This window comes from Erinaceus europaeus, chromosome 11 (genome assembly GCF_950295315.1).
Source record: "Erinaceus europaeus chromosome 11, mEriEur2.1, whole genome shotgun sequence".
Classification (NCBI taxonomy): Eukaryota; Metazoa; Chordata; class Mammalia; order Eulipotyphla; family Erinaceidae; genus Erinaceus; species Erinaceus europaeus.
This window is the reverse complement of record NC_080172.1, coordinates 115,880,589-115,898,634: the sequence shown is the minus strand read 5'-3', so window position 1 is coordinate 115,898,634 and position 18,046 is coordinate 115,880,589. Positions and strand designations below refer to the sequence as shown.

The 18,046-nt window shown below is 50.3% G+C and overlaps 2 protein-coding genes across 2 annotated transcripts in view; both read left to right on the top strand.

Annotated features, from left to right (window-relative positions):
- ATP13A2 (ATPase cation transporting 13A2) overlaps positions 1-18,046 on the top strand; it is a 387,527-nt gene that overhangs the window by 259,679 nt on the left and 109,802 nt on the right. The window lies entirely within an intron of this gene.
- The window catches only part of PADI2 (peptidyl arginine deiminase 2), a 74,282-nt gene that overhangs the window by 40,289 nt on the left and 15,947 nt on the right, over positions 1-18,046 (top strand). The window contains exons 6-10 of the mRNA XM_007523718.3: positions 75-200; positions 10,252-10,430; positions 13,448-13,551; positions 14,264-14,375; positions 15,800-15,907. Coding sequence (XP_007523780.1) covers positions 75-200; positions 10,252-10,430; positions 13,448-13,551; positions 14,264-14,375; positions 15,800-15,907 — 629 coding nt within the window. The remainder of the gene's footprint in view (positions 1-74; positions 201-10,251; positions 10,431-13,447; positions 13,552-14,263; positions 14,376-15,799; positions 15,908-18,046) is intronic.

The following is an 18,046-nucleotide window of genomic DNA, read 5'->3' as shown; positions in this document are numbered from 1 at the left end:
CCGTAACAGACATTTCTAAGCCAGCAGCGAGTCTCCCCTCCTTCTAACTTCCGCGTGTGTGTGCCCCTCCCCAGACCTCAAGGACATGTCCCAGATGATCCTGAGGACCAAAGGCCCTGACCGCCTCCCTGCTGGATACGAAATGGTTCTCTACATCTCCATGTCGGACTCGGACAAAGTAGGCGTGTTCTACGTGGAAAGTGAGTCGCCCCCTCCCCCAGCCCTCCCGCCAGTGCCAGTGGACTCAGTGCCCACTGAATTTGACCCTGGGACCCAGCTCAGCCCCCAGAGACCCCCCCATGCCCCTCCCTCATCAGCTGGGACTCTGTAGGCTCGGTGACTGGAGAAGGAAAGGAGTGGTCTCGGGATAACAGTAGCCAGGGCAGCTGCTGTCTGCTGAGGTCAAGAGGGTAGATGTTTCCTCCCTTAAATGAGTCAGAGTGGCACAGTTTACATGATGTCTAGAGCCCCCTCCTGACTGGCCAGACTAGAAGATGGGACATTATTATTAATGGTTTAATAATGACTTACAAGATTATAAAATAACAGGGGTACAATTCCACGAAGTTCCCACCACCAAGTTCCCTGTCCCAACCTCTCCATTGGAAGCTTCCCTATTCTTTATCTCTCCCGGAGTATGGACCAAAATTCTTTATGGGGTGCAGAAGGTGGGAGTTCTTGCTTCTTTAATTGCTTCTCCACTGGACATGGATGTTGTTGGCAGGTGGATCCATACCCCCAGCCTGTTTCTGTCTTTCCCTGGTAGGACAAGGCTCTGGGGAGGGGAGACTTTGAGAAACATTGGTGAGGTTATCTGCCCAGGGAAGTCAGGATGGTATCATAGAAGTGTCTGCAATTTGGTGGCTGAAAGGCAGTAAGATATAAAGCAGGACAAATTGTTTAATAAACAGGAACCCAAGGGTAGGAATAGAGCAGATAAAATTAGGGGTCTTAAGGTGGGAAGAAGCTAGGAAGACTATTTGAGGTGTATCCCAGGGGGCCTGTGACTTCAAGTAATGTTTGCCTGAGCTTGACAGCTAACATGCAGGTGAACTAAAAATATTGTCTGGGAAGATGGTGTCAGAGATGAGACTAAGATTAGAAAGCTGGATTAGGGCAGAGAGCAGCTCCCAAACTTGAAGAAAGCATATAAATGCCACTAACTGTAAACCCCATCAGTCTGACCTAGGGCCCATGTCTATTCACACTGAGCACAGGAGCCTGTGTGACCTCTGAGTCCCTGTCAGTCTGCGCTCACAGTCCCTGGTCACAGCTGGGAACATTCAGCCTCTGCCCACAGCACCACATGGTACTATGCCATCAGAGAGAGCTCTGGTGTTCCTCTCTCTCTCTCTCTCTCTCTCTCTCTCTCTCTCTCTCAAAAAAAAAAAAATCAGAGGCCAGGAGGTGGCACACCTGTCCAAGCGCACACATTACAATGTGCAAGGACCGAGGTTCAAGCCCCTGCTCCTCACCTCCTGGGGGAAAGCTTCCTGAGTAGTAAAGCAGGGCTGCAGGTTTCTCTCTGTCTTTCCCCTTCTCTATCTTTCCCACCATTCTCAATTTCTCTCTGTCTCTATCCAATAATAAATAAGTAAAATTTTTAAGAATGCTTTTAATAAAATAAACAAACAAAAAATCCAGATCAGTGGAATCATGCATGAGGCCCCAACTTTGCAAAAAAAGGTTTTGACTTTCAAAGTAGAATAAAGAGCTTTTAAGAATGCAGTGTGGGGGGGAGGGCAAGGGAGACAGCATAATGGTTCTCCAAAGCCTTTCTTCTTTTTTTTTTAATATTTATTTATTCTCTATTGTTGACCTTGTTTTATTGTTGTAGTTATTATTGTTGTCTTTGTTGTTGGATAGGACAAAGAGAAATGGAAAGAGGAGGGGGGATCCTGCTTCACCGCCTGTGAAGCGACTCCCCTGCAGGTGGAGAGCTAGGGGCTCGAACCGGGATCCTTACGCCAGCCCTTACGCTTTGCGCCACCTGTGTTTAACCTGCTGCACTACTGCCCGGCTCCCTCAAAAGCCTTTCAAGCCTGAGGCTCTGAGGTCCTAGGTTCAATCCCCAGCACCACCATAAGCCAGAGCTGAGCAGTGTTGTGGTCTCTTTCCCTCTCCCTCTCTCTTCCTCTCTCCCTCTCTCTTCCTCTCTCCCTCTCTCTTCCTCTCTCCCTCTCTCTTTCCCTCTCTCCCTCTCTCTTTCCCTCGTTTCTTGTCTCAAACTACATGATAAGCCCATATAGTGGGGAATCGTAGGGACGCAGGTGAGGTGCCACTAAGCAGTGTGGTTCAGAAAATCTTCTATGCAGGTAGCCTGTGATCTAGGAGCCACACCAACAGTGAGAAGGAGCCAGCCCGCCAGGAACAAAGGAAAGGGTGCTCCAAGCGGAGGGAACGGAGGCAAGCAGAGCACAGAGAAGGGACCAGGTCTGGAGTGTTGGAGGCACCGAAGAAGGGGGATAGAAGGAGGGCTGGAAGTGTTGCAGTCAAGGTCCGTGAGCTGGGAGGGCCCGTGCCTACAGAGAGGGCTTGGGTTTTATTCTGAGTGCAGTGGGAAGCCATTAGAGGGCTTGGGCAAGAGACTGTCAAGATCTGATTTATGCATCAGGACGATTTCTCGGCAGAATGGCTTTGCCACTTACTGTGGCCCAGAGTGGGGCTTCGCATGTGCCCCCCCTGGAGTGGGAGGTGGGGCTGCAGACCTCTAGCCTAGCTCTCATGCTAGGGGATGACTAATGCTGGGGGCTCCCGAGCCTCACCTCAGAGAGTGATTTAGCCGGCAGACAGCTGTCACCTGAAGCCAGCTCTCCTGATCCACCCGGGGCCAGGCAATGACCTCACGCAGGTCGGAATGTCCCTAGAGCCAGACTGACTCCAATGCCCCAGGGGGCCGGAGCTGTTGATGTTTACCCCTTGCAGGCCAGGGTTGCCCTGGGGATGGGGCTGCCTGCCTGCCTGCTGGGGCTAGAAGGAATTAGGCAGGACCTTCACCTGGGCTTCTGAACATGGACAGAGAACCAAACTGAGACCCAGGATCTGTTGGTCATTCACACACCTAGCCGTTATCTCACAAGTTCTTTTTATCGGTGGGTATGGGTGGAGGTCTGGCCCTGTCCTCGCATCCCTCCCCCTCACTTGCCATTTGAGATGGGTCCTGAGTTGACAAGAAAATAAGGAACTGCAACTACAGGCACTTAGAGACGCTGATGTCATGTGTCACCCGTGGCCACCCAGGGCAGGAGGGCCGAGCTGGAGGAAGAGGGACCCCAGAGGAAGCTCAGTCCTGGATCCTAGCAAGTCTTTTGGTTCAGCTTCCCTTAGGGTTCCTTACCTGTGTTTGCTGCGGCTGCTCTTGACTTGTTGTCATTGTCGCTAGGGTTCCACAGCTCCAGGCTGATTTTTTTTTTTTTTAGTCAGGGGCATTAGTGGTCTACAGTTGACTGTGAAATTCAGTAGTAGTTGGAGGGGCCAGGTGGTGGCGCGCCTGGTTGAGTGCACATGTTGCAATGTGCAAAGACCCAGGTTTGAGTCCCCGGTCCCCACCTGCAGGGAGAAAGCTTTGTGAGTGATGAAACAGTACTGCAGGTCTCTCTCCCTCTCTATCACCCCTTCCCTCTCGATTTCTGGCTGCCTCTATCCAATAAATAAAGATAATTTTAAAAATTTAAATAAATACAGTACTTGGTATGTGTGTAACATTTCTCAGTTTTCCACATCATACTCTAGCCGCCCCCCACGCCATCATGTTCCAGGACCTGAACACCCCCACCCACCCCAGAGTCCTTTACTCTGGTGCAGTCCACCAAACCAGTCCAAGTTCTGCTTTGCATTTCCCTTCTGTTCTTTTTTTTTTAATGTTTATTTATTCCCTTTTTGTTGCCCTTGTTGTTTTATTGTTGTAGTTATTATTGTTGTTGTCATCGTTGTTGGATAGGACAGAGAGAAATGGAGAGAGGAGGGGAAGACAGAGAGGGGGAGAGAAAGACAGACCCCTGCAGACCTGCTTCACATCTCGTGAAGTGACTCCCCTGCAGGTGGGGAGCCAGGGGCTCGAACCAGGATCCTTATGCCGGTCCTTGTGCTTTGTGCCACCTGCACTTAATCCACTGCACTACCGCCCAACTCCCCCCTTCTGTTCTTATTTCTCCACTTCTGTCTATGAGTGGGATCATCCCATATTCATCCTTCTCTTTCTGGCTGATCTCATTTCACATGATTCCTTTAAGCTCCATCCAAGATGAGATAAAGAAGGTGAAGTCACCATTTTTTACAGCTGAGTAGTATTCCATTGTGTATATAGACCACAACTTGCTCAGCCACTCATCTGTTGTTGGACACCTGGGTTGCTTCCAGGTTTTAGCTATTACAAATTGTGCTGCCAAGAACATATGTGCACATAGATCTTTTTGGATGGGTGTGTTGGGTTCCTTAGGATCTATCCCCAGGAGAGGAATTGCAGGATCATAGGGTAGGTCCATTTCTAGCCTTCTGAGAGTTCTCCAGACTGTTCTCCACAGAGGTTGGACCCATTTAGGTTCCCACCAGCAGTGCAGGAGGGTTCCTTTGTCCCCACGCCCTCTCCAGCATTTGCCGCTGTTCCCTTTTCTGTTGTGTGATATTCTCACAGGAGTGAAGTGGTATCTCACTGTCGTCTTGATTTGCATTTCTCTGACCATCAATGACTTGGAGCATTTTTTCACATTTGTTGGCCTTCTGGATCTTTCCTTTGTCCAGGCTGAGTTTCGCAGAGAGAGAGAGACAGAGACAGTATGGCAGGGGGAGAGGCAGCACAGCACAGAGGCTTCTGTTGAGGCCAGGTTAGAGCCTGGATTGTGTGCCAGCTCTCTATCCAAACGACTTACCTCACCAGGCCTTCTCCTCTGGATTGTGATGCAGGGATGGGAGGGGATATGGTTGGTTCTGCGGGTGGCAGATCAAGCAAGGAGCAGATGTCGGTCACCCTCCACTGTAGCTGCCTTGTGGAGGGTTCCCCACAGCTGGTACCTGCTGCTTTTGGAGAGATTCATATGGCGCTTATTAACTCTGCCCGCTTGAGTGAGGAGCCCAGTGATGTCAGGATAAACCAAGTATCTGTGCCCAGCCTCAGAGTCTGCCCCAGGGTTATGGGAGCCGGCTCATCCCAGCATCCTGTCCTCATTCCAGGTTTCTTGTTGGTTTGTTTTTCAACAATTTGATATTGATCTACAAAATTATGAGATAACAGGGATACATTCCACACCAATGCCACCACCAGAGTTCCGCATCCCCATTCCCTCCATAAGAAGCTACAGCAGTTCTCCCAAGGTCACAGGTACAAGTTGACTATTATTCTATGACTATTTATATTTATAAATATTTGCCCATTTTTCCAATGGTCCTGCCTTTCCTTCCTTTCTAAGTCACATATACACCTATTGCTACTTCCAAATGTCCTTCCTTTTTTTTTTTTCCTCTTCTTTCTTGATGGAGTTGGAGTTCAGAGCCCTCTGGTCATCTTTCCCCTGTCACTTCTCCCCCTCTTGGGGTATAGAACAAAATTCTTCATGGGGTGCAGAAGGTGGGAGGTCTGACTTCTGTAATTGCTTCTCTGCTGTACATGGACATTGGCAGGTCAATCCATACCCCCAGCCTGTTTCTATCTTTCCCTGGTGGGGCAGGACTCTGGGACGTGAGACTTCAAGACACATTGGTGAGGTCGTCTGGACGTCCAGGGAAGGCAGGATGGTATCATAGAAGTGTCTGCAAATTGGCGGTTGAAAGGCAGTAAGATATATAGCAGGATAAATTGTCTAATAAACAGAAACCCAAGGGTAGGAATAGAGCAGATAAAATTAGGGGTCTTAAGGTGGGAAGAAGCTAGGAAGACTATTTGAGGTATATCCCAAGGGGCCTGTGACTTCAAGTAATTTTTGCCTGAGTCTGATAGCTAACATGCAGGTGGACTAAAAATATTGTCTGAGAACATGGTGTCAGAGATGAGACTAGGATTAGAAAGCTGGATTAGGGCAGAGAGCAGCTCCCAAACTTGAAGAAAGCATATAAATGCCACTAACTGTAAACCCCATCAGTCTGACCTAGGGCCTGTATATATTCACACTGAGCACAGGAGCCTGTGTGACCTCTGAGTCCCTGTCAGTCTGCGCTCACAGTCCCTGGTCACAGCTGGGAACATTCTAGGCTGCTCTCATGTCAGGACCCGTCTTCCTCGAGGGGCAGAGCAGGCTGACCAGCCTCCCTGCAGAGAGTGGGGAGTCCCCTCCATGGCTGCTCTGCAGTGAAGGCAGGTCCTGGAAAAGCCCCCAAGAGGTCTTTTCATGATGTTCCTGATGGGCGGGACCAGTGATGTCCACCCTGGGTGTTAGCACTGGGTAGCTGTCACCCCAGACAGCCACTCAGTTGCAAACAGAGCAGAACATTTAGACACACCGCCAGGAAGTCTCCTTAGCAGGTGGAGTGACTCCAAAGTGACCAGAAGGGGTTATGCCAGACCATGCCACATGCTGGCTGCCAGTGCCTATGCCCAGGGGTAAGGAGAGGTCAAGGGTGGCGGACAGGCCGAGCCTGAGACACGTGGGCTGCTCACAGAGGGGTATTGTTGGTGCCACAGGGACAGTCGCTTACACCCAGGCAGGCGGCAGCCAGCCCGAGACAGGGTTGGAACCTCCTCGGGACAATGGCTGGACTGTCCACACCACAGAATCAGTCCACCAGCAGCTGACACAAGCTACCAGAAAGAGGCCCAAGACAGAGAGATATGTAAATGCAGGCCCCAGGAGGCAGAAAAGTGCATGTATTTCCTTCCACCTGATGCAATTCTACTGCACCCTGGTGGAATCCTCACTGCCCCAAACCTTGAGGAAGCTTTGGAATGCTCAGCAAAGACGTGTCAGCTTCTAGGCATGACGGTTCTTCCCTGGTTCAAGTACAACCTGGAACATGAGGCCACGGGGCTCCCAAGTCCTTCTGAGGCTCCTGGGACTAACTACCTCTCGTTTCTTGGATACTCCATGGTGGAGGATGAGGAAGGGGATGTAGGGAAGTGAGGGGTTTTGTTTTTGGTTTTTATTACTGTTGATGTGAATGAGTTTATAAATTAACAGAGTCGGGGGTTGTGGCACACCTGATTGAGTGCACTTGCTACAAAATAACTGTCAGTGTAACTTTTTTTTTTTTTTTAGAAAAGGTGTATCTTATTTATTATATACAAGAGAGAACCAGGAGTGGTACATGCAGTTCTGGGAATAGTTTCGTTTCTTTCTCTCTCTCTTTTTTTTTTTTAATGATTTATTGATTTATTTAGGAGCAAGCAGAGAAGAGAAGGAGAACCAGAGGGTCGCTCTAGCTCATGTAGTGCCAGGGATTAAGCACAGGACCTCATGCTTGAGAGTCCAAATCCTTAGCCACGGTGCCGCTCCCAGTATAGTCTCACGCACGCATAGGTGCATGGTGCCTGCAACTTGCTGCGGCCACCAGCCAAGTCCCGCGGCCCTGCACCTGCCCCCAACTTCTCCTTCCCCTCAGATAAGCATCATAGTTTCACAGAAACTGAGAATGCACGTGGTTACTATCTTTGCTATCTTCTTTTTTCGCAAGTTTGTTCTAGTTATCTATAGTCCATATCTGAATGAAACCATCCAGCTTCAGGTACTAACTGTAATTGTCTTTCACCTCTTTACTTATTTCAGTAAAGTGTCTTTGCATTTTGTTCACAACATTTAAGACAAGGTCATGAATTGCAAAGTAACGGGGCCAGGCAAGGATTCACTTAGCAGAGCACACACACTACCGTGTGCAAGGCAGTTCATGGGTGGGAGAATAGGGCTGCAGGTGTCTCTCTCTCTCTCTCTCTCCCTCCCTCCCTATCCCTCACTTCTAAATAAAATAAAAAGAGAGAAATAAAAAATAAAATGACCTTCAGAAGTGGTGGAGCCCTGCAGGGGCACCAAGGTGCAGTGATAGCCCTGGTAGCAGAAAAGAAACAAAGAAAAAAAAGAATTGTAATAGTCATGAGCTCTCCACCTGATTCACACTCATAAGAGTAATTCCAGGGAGTCAGGCAGTAGCGCAGCAGGTTAAATGCATGTGGCGCAAAGCACAAGGACCGGTTAGGATCCCGGTTCAAGCCCCCAGCTCCCCACCTGCAGGGGATCCTTCACAGTCGGTGAAGCAGGTCTGCAGGTGTCTCTCTGTCTCTCTTCCTCTCTATCTCCCCCTTCTCTCTCAATTTCTGTCTATATCCAATAATAAATAAATAAATAAATAAAGAGTAATTCCAGCAGAGTGACAGGCCCTGCCTGACCCATAGCTACCAAGTTCACCAGAGTTCCTGACGCTTTTCTGTCATGTTTCAATAACCTGTGTCGTAGACATGACTATCTTCCATTCCATAGATAAGTTAACTGTGACTTGAGATTAAGTAACTTCCCTGAGCTTTCACAGTTTGTACATTCAGAACAGTACTTGGTGCTGTATTTCTCTGACTCTGGAACAAATCAGAACCACACAGATATCCCCACGCTCAGTGAGGCACAGAGCTAGCGTCTAGCTGTTCCTATGGCCCTGTGTGAGAAACCATCTTGAACACGGACAGATGGGACTTGCCTTCATCTGCCTAACCGAGTCCCAGTGTGTGCCAGGCTTGTTCCAGTCAGAAATCCAGCCCTTGCATGACTGGCCATTGGCCATTCTTGTCCCTGTTCACAACAGTATTCAGCTGAGCTTAATTCTGCCCCCTCCAGCTCTGCAGGGCATAAAGCAGTTTCTTCTGGAACTGTGTAGGCTCCCACCTCCATGCCTTTGGCCCTGCAGGTATCTCCTCACTTCTGCCTCAAAGACTGTCGTCCTGGCTCTCTCTCGGCTGCTCTGCACCCCTCCCCTCCCCGCCTCAGTAACCCACAGCTGTTGTACCGCTTCCCACCTCCTCACAGTCTTACCTTCTGCTGAGGCTGCTCTCAGATGGAGATGCAGCCTCTGCCCACCTCTCTCTCCCCCGCAGGCTCTTGGCCCTGCTTAGTCACAGAGTAGTAATTCCACACGTGAGCCCTGAGTCGTCTGACAATCCCCCACTGGCCTCTTCTGTGAGAAGTGGTGTTCAAGTCCCCGGCCTATTCAGCAGATATTTATTGGTCACATCTGAGCCTGCCTCTGTCCCCACACAGATGACAGTCTCTCAAGGCCAGCAAGTGAACACTGAGGGCATATGCTTTCTGAAGCTCTAAGCAGAGCCCCAGACATAGTCTTGGGGAGAGGAACTAAGCCAGATTCCCAGAAGTGTCACCAATAGGGACCTAGAGGAAGCAGGAGGGGGGTCCTTCCCAGGCAGAGGGCTTAGCACTGGGATGCACCGGGAGGGTCCAATGGAAGCAGGAGCCCTGGAGGAAACTGCCCTTCCTCCCAGCCACCAAAATGCACAGAGCCCAGCATGAGTCTCTGCTCCAATATGGCTGCCCTTCCACAGAGAGGAGTGTGGGGAACAGCTGGACATATTGCTATTTCCTTTTCCTTTTTCTTTCTTTTTTTTTTTTCACCTGAGCACTGCTCAGCTCTGGCTTATGGCAATGTGGGGAACAGAACCTGGGACTTGAGAGTCTCAAGCATGAAAGTCTCTTTGCATAACCATTATGCTATACCCCCACCTGGTGTTTCTTTTTTTTTTTTTTTTTTGCCTCCAGGTTTATCGCTGGGGCTCAGTGCCTGCACTACAAATCCACTGCTCCTGGAGGCCATTTTTTCCATTTTATTGGATAGGACAGAGAGAAATTGAGAAAAGAGGAGAGACAGAGAGGGAGAGAGAAAGAGAGATACCTGCGGACCTGCTTCAACACTCGTGAAGCTTTCCCCCTGAAGGTGGGGAGCCGGGGGCCGGGGGCTGTACAATCTCAAGCCATTTCTCTCTTCTGAGACTTGGTCTCCTCCTGTGTAAAACAGGAGCCGTGACAAACTTCTTCAGTGCCGTGCACTCTGGCTGCATCTGCTACGGCTTCCCATGTGTCTGTCCGAGGAGGCAAGTTCATTCTGCAGAGGAGGAAGCCACCAGCCACAGAGCCGGTCTGGCCCAGCACCTCCTTCAGTGCACAGTGACCGGGCCCTGGCTCTCTGGGTGGCATTTTCACTTCCTCTTGTCTCTGTGTCTAGGGGACAAGTGACAGTGCTCCCTCACTCCCCCCAGCAGCGTGCCCAGCCCGCTAGCCTCATCCGGGCAGACGGGGGTGGCGGGGGCCTGACGTCAGTCCTCTCTCTCTCCAGACCCTTTCTTCGGCCAGCGTTATATCCACATCCTGGGCCGCCAGAAGCTGTACCATGTGGTCAAGTACACGGGCGGCTCCGCGGAGCTGATGTTCTTTGTGGAAGGCCTGCGTTTCCCAGATGAGGGCTTCGCAGGTCTGGTCTCCATCCATGTCAGCCTGCTGGAGTATATGGCTGAGGTGAGGCTCCAGGGGCTCTTCCCAGAATGTCCCTGCCAGGTACCCCAGCTGACGGTCACTCGCCTCAAAGCAGGGGTGTGAGGTGAGAGGCTCGGGTTGGTAGACTGGGATGCACCACCACCACCACCACTGATACAAATCTTCCGGGTCCTCTGGGCAATGCACCAGGGCCCCCCTCCTTTTATCTTCTCCCTAAGAGTCCCTGTAGGGCGGAGGGGTGGTATTTTTGAAACCCCGTATCTACCCCAGGTCTACAGTGCCTGGACCCAGTTCTAAGGTACCAACCCCCAAACAGATCAAAGAGGAAACTAAGCCACACTTGTGACATTGTTCTGTTTAAGATTTACTTATTAGCGCACGTGGCGCAAAGCGCAAGGACCAGCGTAAGGATCCCGGTTCGAGCCCCCGGCTCCCCACCTGCAGGGGAGTCGCTTCCCAGGCGGTGAAGCAGGTCTGCAGGTGTCTGTCTTTCTCTCCCCCTCTGTCTTCCCCTCCTCTCTGTCTTCCCCTCCCCCTCCATTTCTCGCTGTCCTATCCAGCAACGATGACAACAACAACAATAAAAACAAGGGCAGCAAAAAGGAAATAAATAAATACATATTTTTATATATATTTACTTATTAGTGAGACCTGAACCTTAGTCGGGCATATAGGGTGCCAGGGATTAAACTCGGGACCTGCATTTACGTCCTGAATTCTCTCCATTATACCACCTTCCTGGGACACCTGTGAGGTTTATGACAACCTGTACGTACAGCCTGTGCCTCCCTCCCCAGGGTGACCTGTCACCTTGGCTCTGGGTTCTACCAAGACTGACCACAAGCCAAGCCCCACATCTCAGCCCTAGGCCACGCCTCTGCCTGTAGTCAGATAGATAATTCACTCACCTTTGCACTTGGCTTTAAGGAACTAGACAAGAAAGACGTCGCCTGTCTCTCTGTACATGACACCCCCTGGCTCAGGATATGTCCTGCCAGCAAGCCCCTCCCCCCGTCATAGACTGTAGCCCCAGAACATTCACCTTGACCTCAGGCCCACTCTATCTTGCTCAAACATATGGAGAGACCTGGCTGCCCTCCCAGGCTTAAGATTCCCTTCCCACCCCCTCCCAGAAGACCTGGAGTGGGACGCAGTGGGCACCATAGAAGGTCAGGTCGGGTCTAGTTCAGACTTCTGAGAGTGGACTCTGGAGTCAGCCTGCCTAGGTTCCAATCCGTGAGACACTGAGGAGAGGCCTTACCTCCCTGTATCTTCCTCTCCTCACCTACACAGAGCGGAAATGAGTCCTGCTCCTGCTTCCTGGAGTAGCTGTGAGTGCCCACGTTTTAGTAAGGTCTCATTTCCAGAGCCCCTGACACTTCCCGAGAAGAGGGAAGGATGGCACTGACATAAGGTGGCAAGAACAGGCAGATTACTTCTCCCGCCAGTGCCCAGAACAGTGGGGCCACCAGAACCTCTCCAAATGGCACCCCAGTTAGAAGTCTTCTAGGTACCAGCTAGAAGGGCCAAAGGCACAGCATAGTGGTTCTGCAAAAGATTCTCCTGCTTGAGGCTCCAAGGTCTCAGGTTCAATGGGGAACCATCAGAAGCTGGGGAGCGCCATCAGAAGGCAGAGTTGAACAGTCTCTGTGCTCTGGTAAAAATCAATCAATAAATAAAGTCGGAGGTAGATAGCATAATGGTTATGCAAACAGACCCTCATGCCTGAGGCTCTGTCAAGTCCCAGGTTCAATTCCCTGCACCACCACAAGCCAGAGCTAAGCAGTGCTCTACTTAAAAAATTATAAAAATATAAATAAAAACAAAAGATAAATAAATAAATAAATAAATAAAGCAATCTAGAAACAGCAAACCACCCCTCCCAAAAAAAAAAAAAGTCTAAAACATTATTAAATTGCTCACATGTAAACAGAAGGTCAAGGTAAGGCCAGAGAGGTAGGTTGCTAGATAAGCAGGCACCAAAAGTGAGTAACTGATTAATTAAAAACAAATTGCCCAGGGAGGTGGGCAGTGCTGCACCCAGTTAAGCATACATAGTAATGGGGGTCGGGCGGTAGCGCAGTGGGTTAAGTGCACATGGCGCAAAGCACAAGGACTGGCTGAAGGATCCCAGTTCAAGCCCCCGGCCCCCCACCTGCAGGGGAGTCACTTCACAGGCGGTGAAGCAGGGCTGCAGGTGTCTGTCTTTCTCTCCTCCTCTCTGTCTTCCCCTCCTCTCTCCATTTCTCTCTGTCCTATCCAGCAACAACGACATCAATAACAACAATAATAATAACCACAACAACGATAAAAACAAGGACAACGAAAAGGAAAATGAATAAATAAAATATTTTTTAAAAAATCATACATAGTACTAAGCACAAGGACCCTTGCAAGGATCAGGATTCAAGCCCCCCAGCTCCCCACCTACAGGGGGAAAGCTTCATGAGTGGTGAAGCAGGTCTGCAAGTGTCTCTCCGTCTCTTTCCCTCTCTGTCTCCCCCTCCTCTCTCAATTCCTCTCTGTACTGTTCAATAAAATGGCCACCCGGAGCAGTGGATTTATAGTGCTGGCACCAAGCCCCAGCAATAACCCTGGAGGGAAAATTAAAAAAAAAAAAAAATAGTGCCCAGACCAAAAGCAGAAGGTGTCTGGGACTGACAGCGATCATGAGAGCTGACTTGAGGAAGAGAGTTTGCTGGGGCCAGATCAGCAGCTAAGGGGCGAGGAGCCTGGGCCCCACCGCCACACTTCCACTCACTGACCACACAGCCTAGGACTGTTGCTTCACAGTTCTGGGACTCGGGCTCGTGACTCAAGTCTCTGTCTCTGTGCAAGCAGGGATCCCAATAGACCTACCCTTTGGGGCGGTGAGATGGGCAGGAATGAATGGGTCATGTGAGCTCACTCACCATGCAGCCTGCGACCCAGCGAGCTCCGCAGACGCTGCTGCTTGTAGCTGTGTCTCCTTTAGAAGCCAGGCGTGCAATGCACCTTACAAGTCTCTGTGGTCCTCTCCCCTTCTCGCCCACACCCAGGGGATCCCCCTGACACCCATCTTCACGGACACCGTGACATTCCGGATAGCTCCGTGGATCATGACCCCCAACACCCTGCCTCCTGTGTCGGTGTTTGTGTGCTGGTAAGGGCTGTGCAGGGAGGCGGGGGGACAGGGGGCCGAGCTGAGTTAAGACCCTCACTGTCCAGCTGTGTGGCCTTGGACAACCGACACGGCCTCTCTGCGCCTTTGTGTGACAGAGCAATGTTCGCAGCACAGAGTCACTGTGAAGATGAAATGATAAGGAGCAAGTAATGTGTTCACCCAGGGTCCTGGCGCAGACTCTGTGCTCCAGAAAGACTCCTGGTTTTTTGGTTTTGCTTTTTTTTTTTCTCCTTCTTGGCCTGATGCTTTGTCACCGGAAGCCTCCTGTGCACTGTCTGTTGAGCTGTCTTCTTCACTCAGCAATATTTTATGCAGAACCTCCAGCGTGTTGGGTGGTCACAGAAGATAAGTAGCAGGAGAAGAAAGCACCGATAGGTGGGGGCTGCCCACACACCAAGGACCCCCCTGAGGTCCTGGGCTCACGCCCTTCCTCCATGACAAGCATAGACAGCTCTTTGGAAATCTGGGGTGTAGGCAGTGGAGGGCATTGGGGCAGGGGAGGGGAATTCCCTCCCCTCTTGATGCTGTTCACTCATGGCCTTGGCAAGCGTCAACGCTGGGCCCTGAATTCCAGCAGCCCTTGCGCAGATGTGGCCTGTCTGCCCTGCACAGCCCAGAGTAGGCAGCCCAAGGCTGACCCTCGTCACTCCTCACCCTCCCCCCTGGCCTCCCTGTCCCCTAAAATTCTCAGCATGAAGGACAACTACCTGTTTATGAAAGAGATCAAGAGCCTGGCGGAGAAGGCCAACTGTGAACTCAAGGTCTGCTTCCAGTACATGAATCGGGGTGACCGCTGGATGCAGGTGAGGAACCCCAGCTTTAAAAGGATGTGGGGTGGCCCATCTGGTTGAGCGCACGGTACAATCTACAAGGACCCAGGACTGAACTCCCAGTCCTCACCTGCGGGGGGGGGAAAGCTTCACAAGTAGTGAAGCGGGGCTGCAGGTGTCTCTCTGTCTCTCTCCTTCTGTCCCTCCCCCTTCCTCTCAATTTCTGACTATTTCTATTCAATAAATAAATAAAGATAATAAAAAATAATTTTTAAAAGAGTTTGATAAAAGAAAAAAGAGAGAAGAAAGAAAGAAAGAAAGAAAGGAAGGATGGAAGGAAGAAAGAAATTAAGAAAGGAAGGAAGGAAGGAAGGAAGGAAGGAAGGAAGGAAGGAAGGAAGGAAGGAAGGGACTGCCTGTGGCTCGGGCAGAAAGAGCTGGATCAGCGCCCTCACCCTGGCACCCAGCAACTCCATTTAGGACAAGTGGCTGTCAGACCACCAGTGCAAACATGCACAGACTGTGGCTGTCTAGGGGATGTGCCGTGGCTGAGCTCTGTGTACCACAGCGAATGCTCACCCCTGGGGGGGCTGGGGAGCCACCCGAAAGGACGGCCTCACCATGAAGTACTCTTAAGCAGCTAAAAAGAACAACACCAGCTTATAAATACAGACGATGCTTCAAGTTAAGATGTTACTTGGATTCCATCAGGAACCAGAGAGAGAAGAGAAAAAACAGGAAGGACACTCAGAAGTAGTAATAGGTATAGGTGTGACTTAGGAAGAGAAAAAAAATGGAGACATATATATAAATATAGATAGATAGTTAAAGAAATAACAGTCAGCCCATAACTGTGACCTTGGGAGAGCTGCTATAGCTTCCAATGAAGGGAATAAGGACCCAGAGCTTGGGTGGTGAGAATAGCGTGGAATCACACCCCCGTTATCTCATAATTTTGTCGATCAATATTAAGTCACAAATAAAATTTTTTAAAAAATAAAAGATGTTACTTGGAGGGCAGGAGAGATAGTATAATGATTATCCAAAAGACTTTCATGCCTGAGGCTTTGAAGTCACAGGCTCAATTCCCCACAACGCCATAAGCCAGAGCTGTGTAGCGCTCTGAAAACAAACAACGAAAGATGTTTCTTGCAAAGAGGTGCCTATAGCATGGTGCCACTTCTGCACTGAAATGTGGTCTGTTTGAATACAGACGGGATGGTCCCTGCAAAGACTCCGGAGAGAAACTTGAGAAACTGCAACCATCATTTGCCAAAGGGGAGGAGAGTCGGGAAGTAGGAAGCGGCAGGGTGAGGGCAGCAGGCTGTCCGCGCTGTGTTCTTCCGCACTTGCGACTTGTTTGCTCTCAGCACAGACTCCTTGTTTGGTACCCAGGCCAGCCAGGCCAGCTGGCGTTCTCGGCAATACTACCGTGGTTTTCCTTGGTCTCCCCACAGGATGAAATTGAGTTTGGCTATATTGAAGCCCCCCACAAAGGCTTCCCTGTGGTGCTGGACTCGCCCCGAGATGGAAATCTGAAGGACTTCCCAGTGAAACAGCTCCTGGTGAGAAATTGAGGGTCATCTGAGGCTGTGGAGGGACAAAATCAGAGACCTTCCAGGACCAAGTGGTCAGGGGACCCGGGGAATCCTTGGCAAACTAGTCTGGTGCCCAGACCCTCCGTCTTCTTATCTGAAAAGCAGGTCCACTAGCATAGTGCCCTTGAGTTCTGGTCCACCCGTAACTATCAACACAACCTTCGGCCAGCAACTTAACCCCACGGAGCCTCCACCTGCTCATCTATGACTGCGGGTAGAAGCTATCTGAATCGGGCTTCAGAGATAGCATAATGGGTACGCATCAAGAGTATCATGCCTGAGTCACCAAAGGTCCCAGGTTCAAGCCCCAGCACCACCATACACAAGCAGAGTGAGTAGTGCTCTGGCTTAATAATAACTAATAAGGGAGTCGGACGGTAGCGCAGCGGGTTAAGCGCACATGGCGCAAAGCGCAAGGACCAGCTTAAGGGTCCCGGTTCAAGCCCTGGCACCCCACCTGCAGGGGAGTCGCTTCACAGGCGGTGAAGCAGGTCTGCAGGTGTCTGTCTTTCTCTCCCCCTCTCTGTCTTCCCCTCCTCTCTCCATTTTTTTTCTGTTCCTTCTAACAATGATGACATCATAACAACAATAATAATAACTACAACAACAATTTTAAAAAAACAAAAAGGGCAACAAAAGGGAAGATAAATAAATATTTAAAATTTAAAATAATAATAATAACTAATAAAATGTTAACATAATAATTAAAAAACAACTGTCTGAATCAAAGCTTGTTGTAAAGACTGAAAGCAGAGCCCAGAAGGGGGTGCAGTAGCTAATACACTGGGCTTAGAAGGATGAGAACCAGGTGATGTCCCCCCTCTATTAAAGTAAACACATTTTAAAAAGAGAGAGAGCTTAGGTGGTGGCCCATCTGGTAGAACATGCATTACCAAGAATAAGGACAGAGGTTCAAATCCCGGGTCCCAGCCTATAGGGAAAGCAATGAAGCAGGGCTGCAGGTGTCTCTCCATCTCTCTGCCTATCTCCCCCTCCCATCTCAATTTCTCTGTCTCCACCCAGTAATAAATATTTAAATAAAAGAAAGGGATTGAAGAGGGGTGCCAGGCGGTGGCACACCTGGTTAAGCGCATACATTACAACACACAACGACGCAGGTTCAGTCCCCTGGTCCCCACCTGCAGGGCTGCAGGTGTCTCTCTTCCCCTCTCCCTCTCTGTTTCCCCTTTCCCACTCGATCTCTCTCTGTCTCTATGTAAAATAATCAGATCCCATTATAAGATTGTAAGCATTCGGAGGCATCTGTGCTGTGCCTGGTGCAGTAACCACTGTTGTTAGCTGTCGTTAGAGCCATCCTCCCGCTGTCCTCAGTGAGCACTGTTCACTTCTTCCAACACCGTGCAGAGTAGAGTCAAGCCTGCCACCAGCTGTGGCTGCCTCTGGCTTACAGCCAAGGCCACCCAGATCCCACAGTCACGCCCCCTCCCCCACCGCAGTTCACCACCTGCTTCCAGTGTTCCAGTCTGGGCTGGCTCCAAGGCTCCGGGCGGCATTGTTCCCGGAGGCCTGGCCCAGCTGGGCTTTGTGCTACGTGCTTGCCTGCCTCTTGTGATGCTGTCAAACCCCAGCCACCCCTGACTCCTGCACAATGTCTCAGCCATCTCCCAGGCGAGAAAGCGCTAATCTGCAGGCATCTACCCACCTGACACAGCTGTCCCCGGAGCCTCTTGGCTGGACCAGGATAAGCCACGTCTTCCCACTCCCTGATTTTTCTATGAGAGACTTTTGCCAGAGTAACTTAGTCCCTGTGAAAGCTCCCAAGAAAAGCTCCTGATTTTTTTTTTAACCAAAAACTCACGGAAGGAATGTTAAAATTGAAGGGTTCAATAGGCTTAGTACCAACTCCTGTCTGTTGAAACCCTGTGCTAAGAATTCTGAGGCTACATCCAGGCTCAGCGAAAAACTATAGTTGACTGGGAGTAGTTTAGTATAGCATATATGTCAGCTTTCCACTGTCCACTGCTAGAGACAGCTCGTAGGGGCCAGGTGGTGGTGCACCTGGTTAAGCACACATTACACTGCGCGAGGACCCGGGTTCAAGCCTCTAGTCCCCAGCTACAGGGGGAATGCTTCACAAGTGGTAAA